The sequence below is a fragment of the Microcaecilia unicolor genome, chromosome 7, assembly GCF_901765095.1.
Source record: "Microcaecilia unicolor chromosome 7, aMicUni1.1, whole genome shotgun sequence".
In the NCBI taxonomy this organism is placed as follows: domain Eukaryota; kingdom Metazoa; phylum Chordata; class Amphibia; order Gymnophiona; family Siphonopidae; genus Microcaecilia; species Microcaecilia unicolor.
The window spans coordinates 193,030,153-193,043,148 of NC_044037.1; the positions used below are offsets into that span (position 1 = coordinate 193,030,153).

A 12,996-nucleotide genomic window follows, 5' to 3' on the forward strand; every position below is an offset into this window, starting at 1 on the left:
GTAGACTTGTGGGCAGTGGGTTTTGAGGGGGATTTGGGGGGGCTCAACACACAATGGAAGGGTGCTATGCACCTGGGAGCTCTTTTACCTGTTTTTTTGTTTTTGTAAAAGTGCCCCCTAGGGTGCCCGGTTGGTGTCCTGGCATGTGAGGGGGACCAATGCACTACGAATCCTGGCCCCTCCCACGAACAAATGCCTTGGAGTTATTCGTTTTTGAGCTGGGCGCTTTCATTCTCCGTTATCGCTGAAAAGCAAAAACGCCCAGCTCACACATTGGCGAATAAAACATGGGCGTCTATTTTTTTCGTAAATACAGTTTGGTCCGCCCCTTCACGGACCCGTTCTCGGAGATTAACGCCCATGGAGATAGGCGTTTCTGTTCCATTATGCCCCTCTATAAGAGCTAAGGAGAGGCATTTTTGATATGACATCTAAATCTGACTTTGGATGTTTTGCTGAAAACGTTCGAAAATCAAGTAGTGAAAATGACCATTTTCAAACCAGAAAAACATCTATCTTTTTTCTTTGAAAATGACCATTTCTTAGAAGTTGTTGTGCTTAGTATGTCTATCTTTTTGGACCATTAAAAAAAAAAAGTCCAAGTGAGAAATCAAAGCCTTTGGGACATGGGAGGACCCGGTTTTTCTAGTAGACTGACCACACAGACTCCCAGCAGAGCAGTGGGGCACCCTAGGGGGCACTCCAGTGGACTTCACATAAAAAAGTCCTAAGTACACATCTCATTATTATCCCCTTATATTGTATGGTGAGCCCTTATGGCTGCAGGTATCACCTATATGTGGGTACAGTAGGTTTTGAGGAGAGGGGTTTGGGAGGCTAACACTTTCCACCACAAGTGTAATAGCTGGCATGGATTATGGTCTTGGGTCACCTTCTCTACAGTGCTAGGCTATTCTAGGAACCTCCTTGCTGCTCTAATAGGACTGGCCATAACATCTGAAGCTGTCATAGAGGCTGGTATGTTCTGTTTCATTTACATCTTTGCGGGGTGGGAGGGGGGTCAGTGACCACTGAAGGAGTAAGAGGGTGTCATTCTTTTATTCCTGCAGTGGTGATCTGGTCATTTTGGGCACTTTTTTGTGGATTAAAACAGGTGTGGACCAAAACATCCATCTTAAAGCCCTGGATGTTTTTTTTTTTTTTTGTTCCATTCCAAGTGTTTGGAAAGCCCAGATCCCACCCTTAACATGCCCCTGACATGACCCCTTGTGATTGAATGCATTTCTAACGGACTTCATAGAAAAACATCTAAAAATAGGTTTCAAAAATACCAGATCTAAGCCACTTTTTGGACATATTTCTCTTTTGAAAATGAGCCCCTAGGTTTCCTAGATTGGGTCTAGGAAGTGGGGGAAGGGTGTATTTTTTTTAGTTGTCGGGGGACAGGAGGAGGGATTTCATTAAGGAATAAATGTTGGTGATTGTTTTGTCATCAGAGTCATATGTCAATGCTTCCCCGGATGGCTTGTATTAGAACTGTTGAATATGACTATGTTTTGTTTTATATGATGGTTTCTCATTCACCAATAAAAGTATTTTCAAGTTAAAAATACAAGTAGGGTTCATAATCCTATGTATGCATTTTTAACTGAAAAAATTTTGGGACACAAATATTTTAAAAATTGAATATCTGCCTATTTACTGTTTAGTTATTTGGTGGGGAGAGTCCAGAGATTTACAAATTAGTTTACCTTATCCCGGATGATTTTAGCCAGCATTCTGGTGTCAATTCCATAAAGGGCAGGAATCTGTAGGCAAAAGAAACATCAACATTCACATTAGTCAAAAGTAGCTATATACTAAAATCTTTAGGCTAGATTGAAATATTGGTGCCCAGAGATAAGGGTCCCTGTGTGGATTTTGAGACTGCTCTCTATTCCCATGTTATACCCTGGTGTGACTGGAAGATAAGAGTCTTCTATGTGGAAGGATCCATACCTCAGAGATACAGTCCTTAAAGAGGCAAAGCAATGCTGGATACTGACAAAAGTCATTGTAAATCTGAACATGTACTTAATTTTCTTGGAATTTATTGCTGGTTGCCTTAGTAGGCATGGAAAATAAATCAATCCATGACAAAGGGCCTGATTCACCAAGGTTTTTCTCCAGTTCTGTGCTTGGGGGGCAAGACCTTGATGAATCAGGCCCATACTGAGTATCACTAAACCACATTAGTAGAAATGTTTTTATGTTTAGGTAAGATATGTAAAAATATGCAAATAAAAACTCAAGTCCAGCTTTAGATGAGCTTTAGAAAAGGAAATAATGCAGGCACTGTGATACACTGACTAGTCCTGTCTCAGCCACACAAGCTAATGTACACATTCCATCATATTATTATAAAAGACTAGACTAGGGCCGGAGGAAGGATCTTAGATACACATACACACATATAGAGTTAAACTTTTAAGCCCCTTAGCTGCCTCACAACCACCACCAACACCACCACCACCACTCCTGCACTCTGAATGTTTGTAAAGGATAATGACTCCCTCTCTGGATATCACAGAGAACTCCTGTGGTTAATAACCATCAGCTGGCTCAGAAAAGTGTTGCAAGAATGCTAATGGGTTCATAAGGGAAATTATAAAATACAAGTTTGACCTGATTAAGCTGTATTTTTAGTGCACAGGACCACCAAAATATTAGGGCCCCTTTTACAAAGGTGCACTAGCATTTTTAGCGTATGCTAAAAACTAGCATATGCTAAACACTAAGACTCCCATAGGAATATAATGGGTGTCTGAGCATTTAGCACACGCTAATTTTTAGTGCTAGTTAAAAATGCTAGTGAGCCTTTGTAAAAGACCCCCTTAATGCGGGAGGCAATAAATGTTCCCGTGTTAAGTCCATGTTAATCACTTAGCACACAATAATGTGATTAATACTTCCATATCTACTCTCCGCCCATTCCCTGCTCATGTCACTCCCCCTCCAAAAAATAAATAGAAAAAAATAAATACCGTATGGATAGTGTGTGCAAACAGAGAAATTATCGCAGAGTGCTTTAGCGTGTCCTTCAGTAAGGGCGTCTTTTACAGAGGTGCACTAGCGTTTTTAGCACATGCTCTTGAATAAGAATATATGCACATGGTAAAAACACTAGCCTGCCTTTGTAAAAGGGACCCTAAGCCTTGTTAGGGCTTAGTGCACCATAGTAAAAGGGCCTCTTAGATTGTAAAACCTCTGGAGATAGGGGAATACCTAGTATATCTGAATGTCACTTGAATTGAATTACTACTGAAAAGGTCTTTCCCCCCAAACACAGAACTGAAGAAATAATAATAGCCTCAAGCTTGAAGCATACGCTGAGCATATTTTTACGCAGTTCCAGGTTCTGTCAACAACAGAAGAATGATGCTGTACGAAAATGTATCATGAAACACCTGCATATTGTGTTGGAACTGATAAATAATTACACTATTCAAAATGAGGACCAACCTAAACAAAACTGTGTAAAGGGAGTTTAATCAATTTTTGTAAAAGTGTCAAGTGCTTTTTAAATATAGGATTCAAATATTTTTATCATCAAATTTGTTGGAACGTTTCTCTGTCTAGTTATGGGTGAATTCAGCATATTAGGGCGATCTAGCACACACTAACCACAAGAGGTCGCCACTGCACTATAAACATCCAAATTTGAAGTTTCAAGTTATACCTGCTGGTTGTGCAATCCATCTAGATGTTTAATTTAAATGCGTTAGTAAGTAGATAATTGATGTCATGCGCGCGTGTGCACACACACACACACACACTCTCTCTCTCTCTCTCTTTCCCTTTTTGGACAGTTATCTTTGCCATATAACAATGTTTAGGGCTGCATTTCAATTACAATTTTAATCATGCGAATAAAGGTATGTTTCTTTTTTTTTTCTTCCACTGCAGCTCATTGTGACTCTGGGTAAGTCACTTAGCCCTCCCTTGCCCAGAATCACAAGGAGCTACAGTGAGAAAAAAAACCCAATAAATAACATATCTTTATCATGCAATTAATCATGATTACAAATGCAGCCCTAAAGAATAAAAAGTAATGAAAAGATGATAAATACAATTGAAAAATTACAAATTTAAGAATTTTAAACAACATGCAGAACAGCTATAAACAGTCTGACAATTTATACATCAAAAATGATCCATTCAGTCTTGGGATATTTTTTTTAAGCATATGCTGCTAGCACCATTCTTGACAGTATAGGTGTTTTTCAATATGTGTTTCAGTCCCTGCAGTAACCTCACCCCTGAAAACACTTCTATTAAATTATGCATAAGATAATCCTATTATTTGTTTGTCATCTTTTTTTTTCCTTAATTCATCCATGGTCAGTATATAAAATCTTTACATAAACCCCAGATATTTCTGCCTAGCTCTTCAAGGTAAAATGTGACAGATGCGTACATCCTTTCCTAATCCTTGTGCTTGTCTTGTTCCTTTCATCTCCTACTGCCTCCTGTGTCTCCTCCTTCACTGCCCTCTTTATCACTAAACCCTGCAAAACCTGCCCACTAGCCTCCTCTACAGCAACAACAGTAGCAGCATCAACCACACCTGTAGATACTGACAGTGGTGCTTTCAGGGTAGGGGCATAACCATGGAGATTAAAGGGGAAATTGCTGTCAGACCTCCTTCTCCTTACTACCACTGTCAGTAGTATATTCCCCTTATTTCTCTTTTCTTTCTGTACAAATTCCCCAAATACTTTCTGCAACTGGAAATTGCTTCTTTTATACTATCTGGGCCAAACTTGCTAACAGCTTCCAAAAAGCTTTTTGAGTTGGCAGACAGAATTCTCTTTCAGGCCTTAAAGAGGTACATTTTATAAAGGAGTGGAGGAGTGGCATAGTGGTTAGAGCAATGGTCTTGAAATGCAGAGGTGGCCGGTTCAAATCCCACTGCTGCTCCTTGTGATCTTGGGCAAGTCACTTAACCCTCCATTGCCTCAGGTACAAACTTGGATTGTGAGCCCTCCTGGGACAGAGATATATCCAGTGTACCTGAATGTAACTCACCTTGAGCTACTACTGAAAAAGGTGTGAGCAAAATCCAAATAAATAAAAGTAATTCCTGTACATATGTGGCCACATGCAACTGGCATAAAAGTATACGTCATAACATGATGAGATGTACTTTGTTGCTGGGCAGACACATATATGATCCATTATGAAATACCTTAATCAACAGGCATCCTATATAATAAAACGCACCTCCAACATTCTGAAGCTGACTGCATGGCTGAGGCATTCCTGCTCTCTGTATTCATCTCCTGAATTGACATCACATACTTCCGGGTTCGTCACAAGCAGAAGTGACCAACCACACAAGGTTTCTCGGCTTCAGAATGTTGGAGGTGCATTCTATTGAAGCACAGCCAGAGCTTAGCGTCCTGCAAAGTAACGCTCAGACACCAGAGAGGGGGGGGGGGGGGTATCTCTGTCACACACACTCTCTCTCTCTCTCACAGTCAATGTCTTTCTCTCTCTCACTCTCACAAACTGTCTCTCACACACTCTATGTTTCACACTGTATCACATTCACTCTCTGTCACACAGTCACTCACATACTCTCTTGGTCTCATACACTCAGTCTCACAGAGAGTCTGTGTCTCACACACACTCTCTCACACACACACTGTATCTGTGTGAAACACACTCTCTCTCTCTCTCTCTCACTGTCTCACATACGCACTTGCACACACTCTCATTCTCACACATACACTCTCTCTCACAGACACACTCGCACCCAGACTCACTCTCTCTCTCTCTCTCTCTCACACACACACACACTCGCACATTCACTCTCTCTCTCACACACAGTCACTCTCACATACACTCTCTCAAACATACACACTCCGAGGAAAACCTTGCTAGCGCCCGTTTCATTTGTGTCAGAAACCGGTCTTTTTTACTAGTACATACATAAAGGTAGCCAGGGCCACCAAGAGGAGGGGAGGCAGGGGTAGCAGGATTCCCTGGGCCCAGTCTTCAAGGGAAGCCTGGAGTCTGTCTTTCTTCTGCTCCTGTGTGTCGGGACCCAGGTGATTGCGTTAATGTGATAACCCGGTTCTGGCACACAGGAACAGGAAAGTGACAGACTGAGGGAGAAACAGACGCAGGAAGGTAGGGGATGAGGGCGGGGGCAGCCAGAGGGGGTGTGGCGGCCTGCCCGGGCCTGGATCTATCTTTTGGCAACACTGAAGTACACTTCGTCATTTACTCTAGCACTTGAGCAGGTGTAAGAGATCACCTCTCTTTTCAAGGCACATACGTAACATGTACTAATGTTTTATAAAGACAAGTGAGAACCTACTTGTCTTTATGAAATAGCAGCAATGTAGGCACCTATCCATGGTGCCCTCTTATAAAATTACCCTCATAATTGGTTTTGAAAGAATCCCCCTGGTATTCAGACCACAGGAGGCAACCCAGCTAATCCCACAGTCAGTAGCAAACTGGAAATTCAATGACGGGCCGTATCCGGCAACCAGCATTGAATTTCTGGGGGGGAGGGGTTGGCTGCTACAAATATACCCGGTTAAGCCGATATTCATCAGCTGACCAGCTAAGTTATAGTGGCCAAAGATAAACCTGCTATCTATGCAGGTCTATCTGTCTGCTAAACTTAGCCGGTCAGCTGATGAATATTGGCGTTAGCCAGCTATGTCGTGCGACACAACCAGTAACCAGGCTAGCCGCTAATGGCCTTATTCTATAGAGGTCATGCTCCTAAATTTACACTACAAAATTTATGCTCCTAAATTATGAGCCTAATCTATTTCAGAGCATAGATTACACTCATAATTTAGAAGGATAAATTTAGGAGCATAAATTTTAGGAAAGTAAATTTAGGAGTATAACCTTTATAGAATAAGGCCCTAAATGCTAATATTCAGCTGAAATAGCCAGCTCTCATTGACATTAGCGCTTATCCAGGTTAAGGCTATTTAACCAGTCAGGAGCCATTCCTGGCCAGCTAAATAGTGCTGAATAATGGGTGGAATGTATTTTCCTTTTGAAAATTACAAAGTGATTCCACTGAATCGATGTTGTAACGATCCAAGGATTCCTACAAGCAAGCAATCCAGGTTCCTTGCTACCCACAGCTCACCTTTTCTTCTTGTAACCACTCAGCCAGGGATTTGGTTGCTGTCCAGTGACTATAGTGTTTGCTGTAGTCAAGTACCACCAGACCTGAGGCCTACAGACAGAGCGAGAAGTTTGTTAGCCAACAGAACATGATGAAAAATAATCCAACATAGTCAATTAGCGTTTCTATTGATTTTTTATTTTTGCAGTGTACAGTGAGTGGAGCAAATTAGTGCTGGCCTTCCAAAATATTCATAGGGACCACCATCTGAAGATTTTAGTGAAATTACATGGTAAATAATGAGTTCAGATAGTTAATGTAGCACCTTAACAGTTAACAAGCATTTCACACAGGCAGCCACAAGGGGCAGGAGCAAGGGTGCTTCGATCCTGCTCCCAAGGACCCTACTAGGACCAGGGATAGAGGAAGGCCTGGGAGGGCCTACCTAGACCTCGGGAGGCTGGAGGTGGGGGCTTGTTCCAGGAAGGAGGAGGGGGCTTTGCTTCCCAAGAGCTGGGGGATGGGGTAGGAGGGAGGGGGCAGGTTTGGAAGCCAGGACAGGAAATAGGGGATCTTTTGAGGTACAAAATAGTTATGTGGATCCCCAGTGCACTCCATTTCTAGCGCTACAAAAATATTTTGGATTTTTGTAGCACCGGAACTTCACCGGCGGTAATCGGGCAGTGCTGTGCACTGACCAGATACCACCAGGTTAGCGCAGGAGCCCTTAATGCCACCTCAATGGGCGGCGGTAAGTGCTCCCCCTGAAATGGTTGCATGGTAAGTGGTGTATTTACCACAGGGTCATATCTTTTTTTTTTTAAAGACAGCCTATTACCCGCTGTGGTAAAAGAGGGCCTCAAAGTGTGTCAAAAATACGTACTGACGCTAGCGCAGGCCTCCTTTTACCACAGCTTAGTAAAAGAACCTTTTAAGCAGCTATGGATTATTGCATACAGACAGGACTGACTTTTATGCGGTCCTATTTATGCAGTTATTTCCCACTAATTCGGCTGTGCCCACATAATCAGAGGGACTTACCCAGAAAGAGCCACTAACCCGCTAATTCTATAAAAGTTGCCAAAAATTGCACATGCAAATTTGGGCATATGCCCAATTTGCGTGTGCAATTTAATTGAATAATGAGCCAATTAGTGCCAATAAATGGCTTTTTAACAAGCAACTATTGGCACTAATTAAATTTAATAGGAACTTATGCGCATAAGTTTAGGCATGGGATTCGCACCTAAATTTTGCGAGTGAGTAAAAATGGGTGGTATTTACGTGCATTGTTATAGAATAACGGAAATATGCACCTAATTTAGGCACATACAATTACATCATGTTTCAGTGGGTACACATGGCCAATCCTAAAGCTAGGCGCAAGTCCTGGGCATAAGCGCTATTCTATAAACTGTGCCTAACTTTAAGCATGGCTTATAAAACAGCACTTTCTTGTGCTGATTTTTTGGGCGCCGTATATAGAATCTAGCTCTAAATGTCTGGGTAGACTACCATAACACTTTCCAGTTAGTGCTTGGTCAGTTCAGAGGCAGCGTCAGGGCAGATCTGGAAAGTTAACTAATTAGGGGTGATTTTCAGTCCGCAAATCAGGTAAGTCCCCGGATAAAATCCTAACTTTATCCAGGTTGTTATCTGGGTACCTATCTAGCAGCTAGCATCCAGATATTTTTCCATAGTCTTCAATTGCCTAGATATTCAATGCTGGTCCCTGGATTAGGCCCAGAATTGGATATCCAGCTTATTTTTTGCCCAGGGCAGTCAGCACTCTTAAAGTCACTGCCTGCTGCAGGATCAGTTTCATGCCCTTTATTTTTGAAGGTTTTTGAACCATTTGAACAGCAAAATCCTCCTACCACAGTTAACAGTAATAGCATGCCCTCTTTGCCTCTAACTACAAGTAAGAGAATTTGAATCATTATGAGTTTTTTTCCAGTGGTAATTAACTTTAAAAAGAAAGTGACGGATAAAGGCTGACAATGGCTTCCACCTTCTGCTCCAGTTGCAAGGAAGCAAGTTCAAAACGTTTCTGTGTCAGTAACAAAAGCTTCCTGGTTAACAGCCAGGTATAGCTGGCAAAAGGTCACCACTAGTTTCTCCCATTCTAAGTTTGTCAGGAAATCTGAATGATTTGGTCCAGAAAGTAGTTCTGAGAATTAGCAGCCTTTGCAAAATCAGGTGTGTCAGAAAGCTTTCAAAGAATATCAAGTCCACCGTACCTGGATGTGCTCTGATTCTAAAAATTTATTGAGTCCCATTTCATCCACTGCTTTGGTATCAGGTACACCCCCATTGCCTATAATTGGGTATGTCAATGTGAGGATCTGTCCCCGGCAGCTTGGGTCTGTAAGGGAGTCGGTGTAGCTAGAGAAACAAGAATGGACAAATGACAAATAGCACATACCTCTTGAGTGTCCTTTGTTAAGAGAGATCTACCATCTTAAACTCAGAACAACAGTAATGAAACTCATGCTATGTTTATTTGCTATCTCCACCAGTCACTTCCTTCCCTCAATGTTATACATGATAGGTATTCTACCAAGACGTTACAGTCCAAGGTTTCAAATCCAGAAACAAAAATACTGTACTATATATTGAATAAATTCCTATTCTTTCAGGACAAGAAAATGTTTGAGTTTAATACTATGGAAAAGAGTGTGACAACATTAAGGACACATGACAGATCTGTACTGAAAATATGGCCACCCTATGGAATTGAGCATACTAGGACAATTCTTTGAAAAGAATGAGCAGTATATATGTTTTTTAAAAATAAATAAATACATTTTATCATACAACATCATGGCACTGATTGACCAAAGGTTGGTGCCTTTTTGTTGTATGGCAAAATTCAAAACAATGCTAGTGTCAAGTTAACTGACACCATTGTAAGAAAAAGCACCAGTGAAGCAGGGGTGACTGGGGATCACTCCTGCCCTATGAAGACCCAGTAGATAGGATGAAAGGCAGAGTGGAGAGCAGTTAGTGGAGCCTTGGGGGGTCTCCTTTTCAATTTAGAGGGTTCATTGTTCTTTTTTAACTGAGACTGGCTTAAAATTAATTTTAAAAATGAAGCAAAAGAAAAACTAGTTGTCATTTGTTTTCCTTTCATTTCATTGAAATGAAAGCACATTCCTCTTTTTTACTACAAATTGTTTTATAACTTTGTCTTTATTTTTGTTTTATGTTTATTATTTAATTTTTAACAGCAACCTAACACATACAATATGTACACCTGTACATCTTCCCCGTGTTTCCAGTCTTTCCTTACATTAATGTGTGATGATAATATGACTGGGGGATAGTCTGAAAGGTTCTTTTTTAATAACCGTAGTGCATGTGAAGACATCCCTTCATTTATCCACAGAGCAGATGGTGAGTGGGCACCTGCAATGTAAGCGTCTCAACACTACCCTGTCAATGTGTCTCAACCTTATTCTGAAAGGACCAGCTTTAACAGTGATAATAATTCAGTCACCATGATGGTGCAAACGGTGATGGTGATTTTAGTGATGTGGATGTCTGACACCTAAAAAATGGACTGAATTAAAAGTAGGTAACATTTCAACATGATGTGGCAGGCAGAATCTCTGAAGTGCACAGCTGTTGCAAAACTATTAGCTTTCACTATAAAGATTGTTCTATGTGTCATTGACATTCCTTGTGATCTTTGGCGAATGATTTAACCTTTCATTGCCTCAGGTACAAACTTAGGACCTCTTTTACAAAACCACTTTACCCATTCCCGGTGACAATTGAGAGGAAGCCCATTTAATTCCTATGGGCTTCCTCTCATTTGCCGCACGGGAATTGCTAGAGCGGCTTTGTAAAAGAAACCCTTAGGGCCCTGTTTACTAAGCCGTGCTATAGACGTGCTTGCATTTTTAGCACGTACTAGAAATATGTGTGTCTCTAGTGTTAGCATGTGCTAAAAATGCAAGTGCGCCTTAGTAAACAGGGTCCTTAGACTGTGAGCCCTCAGGGGACAGGGAAAAAGCCTGAGCGACCTCTGAAAAGCCAGGAGCTAAATCTAAAACCCCTGGTGTTGATGATATAGTTCTGCTCTGTTCTCCTAAGCAAAGTGTATGATGCTGTGACATAAACACACATATATTTAAGGATATATGTACCTATGTGACCGGGAAAACCAGATTAAATTAAATATTTTATACTCGGTTAGGTCTCTGACACGAAGCAGCGTAGATCTAGATACAAGCTGAGCTTTCTTGGTAATTTAATTCTGGCAGCCAGTAAGGGAAATGACAGTAGGAGAGTGATAATGGGAAGAAAATTAATAGGGTTCCATTATTTAGCTCAGTTCGAAGAGCTGTTCCATGAGCTCGACATTAATTCTTGGGTTTGGAGCCAATAAATTATACTGTATAATCTCATATTCTAAGGTCTTTAATTAATAAAACAGATTGTAGCACTGCAACAAGTGTCAAACCCTTACAGATACTTACATACCACTCTTGAAGTTAGAGAAAGTCTTTACAGTGGAAAGGTTCACTAAAGTTTTACATAATAAAAGCCAATACTGAGGACTTAAGGTATCCTCACAAAAAGACAGATGCCCAAAATGCATATGTGTATAGACCTCTGTACTACAGATCCCTAGGACAGAGGCATTAATGTCCTAAGAAGACCTCCATCCTGTGAATTCCTATCTCGACGCTCCTTAAAGAAATAGTCAATCAAGAATAATATTCTCAAGACTAGCTTTTGCACAGGGAATAGAGCAATTGGCTACACTGGAACACTATATCCTTCTGGAGATGCAAATGACTCAGAGGTATACATGGGTGCAGTACATATAGCGCTAGATTCTATATATTGCACCTGAAAATTCCGCATGGAAAAAAAATACGCCTAGGCGTATTCTCTAAAGCACACCTATAGTTTATAGAAGAGGCTTAAATTTCCGTGCAGTATATAGAATACATTGAGCGACTCTCCACAAATTTAGTCATAGCCATTTATGTGCAGAGCAGGTATATTCTATAACAACGCACATAGATTTTAGATACACCCACTGTATTTTTACTAGCAAAAAAGGTGCCGGTACTGAAATGCTAAGGCCACCCTTCAGGGATGAGGTGATCACTGATGGACCCATCCCACAATAGCCAGGCCCTCTGCAACCAGTCACAGAATCTATGACAAGGCAGAATTAGTGTGTAGAGCCTGAGCTCTTTCATTAAAACTTGGGGTCCATGGGTCAATTTTAGCAGACAGTGGAAAAGGTGCCGGTACTCAGTACCCCCAAGTCCCCCCTCAAAAAAAGCCCTGGATACACCCACACCCCGCCAATGGCCTGCCCCCTTTTCAACTATGCGACTTAGAATTTAAGTGCATCACATTATAGAATATGCTTAATGAGTTGCACACATAAATCTTAATGCCAATTAGTGCTGATACCTAGTTAACAAATTAAGTTATGTACATTGTTATAGAATATGCTTTGATTTCCACGCAGAAATTAAGGCACGATCAGGGCTGGTCCTAGGGTCTCTGGTGCCCCCCTACAGACTATGAGTTGGCGCCACCCAACCCCAGCATCTCCTTTCTCTCTTCTCCCACCCTGCCCCTGTCCAGCAATTCTCCTTCGCCCCATCCCCCTCCCATTTATGGCCACCTGCCCGCCCTCTTCTCCCCCCCCCCCCCCCCCCACACACACACACATATCCCCCTTTTTCTTCTTGCCACCCTGCATGGATTAAGTCTTTTTTAATTTACCTCCGTCCCAGCGGCCGCGTCATTTCAAAGCCCTGCCCATCTCTAGCCTTCCATCCCTTCGTGAGTTCGTTCCCTCAGAGTCCTGCCTTCTGACATCATTTCCTTGAGGGCAGGACTCTGAGGGAACGAACTCACGA

General features: G+C 41.6%; 1 protein-coding gene across 1 annotated transcript in view; it reads right to left on the reverse strand.

Annotated features, from left to right (window-relative positions):
• Positions 1 to 12,996, reverse strand: part of CPS1 (carbamoyl-phosphate synthase 1) — a 205,760-nt gene that overhangs the window by 174,098 nt on the left and 18,666 nt on the right. Inside the window, exons 4-6 of the mRNA XM_030209032.1 lie at positions 9,343 to 9,487; positions 7,124 to 7,213; positions 1,713 to 1,769 (exon numbers count right to left, since the gene is read on the reverse strand). Of these exons, the coding sequence (XP_030064892.1) occupies positions 1,713 to 1,769; positions 7,124 to 7,213; positions 9,343 to 9,487 (292 nt within the window). The remainder of the gene's footprint in view (positions 1 to 1,712; positions 1,770 to 7,123; positions 7,214 to 9,342; positions 9,488 to 12,996) is intronic.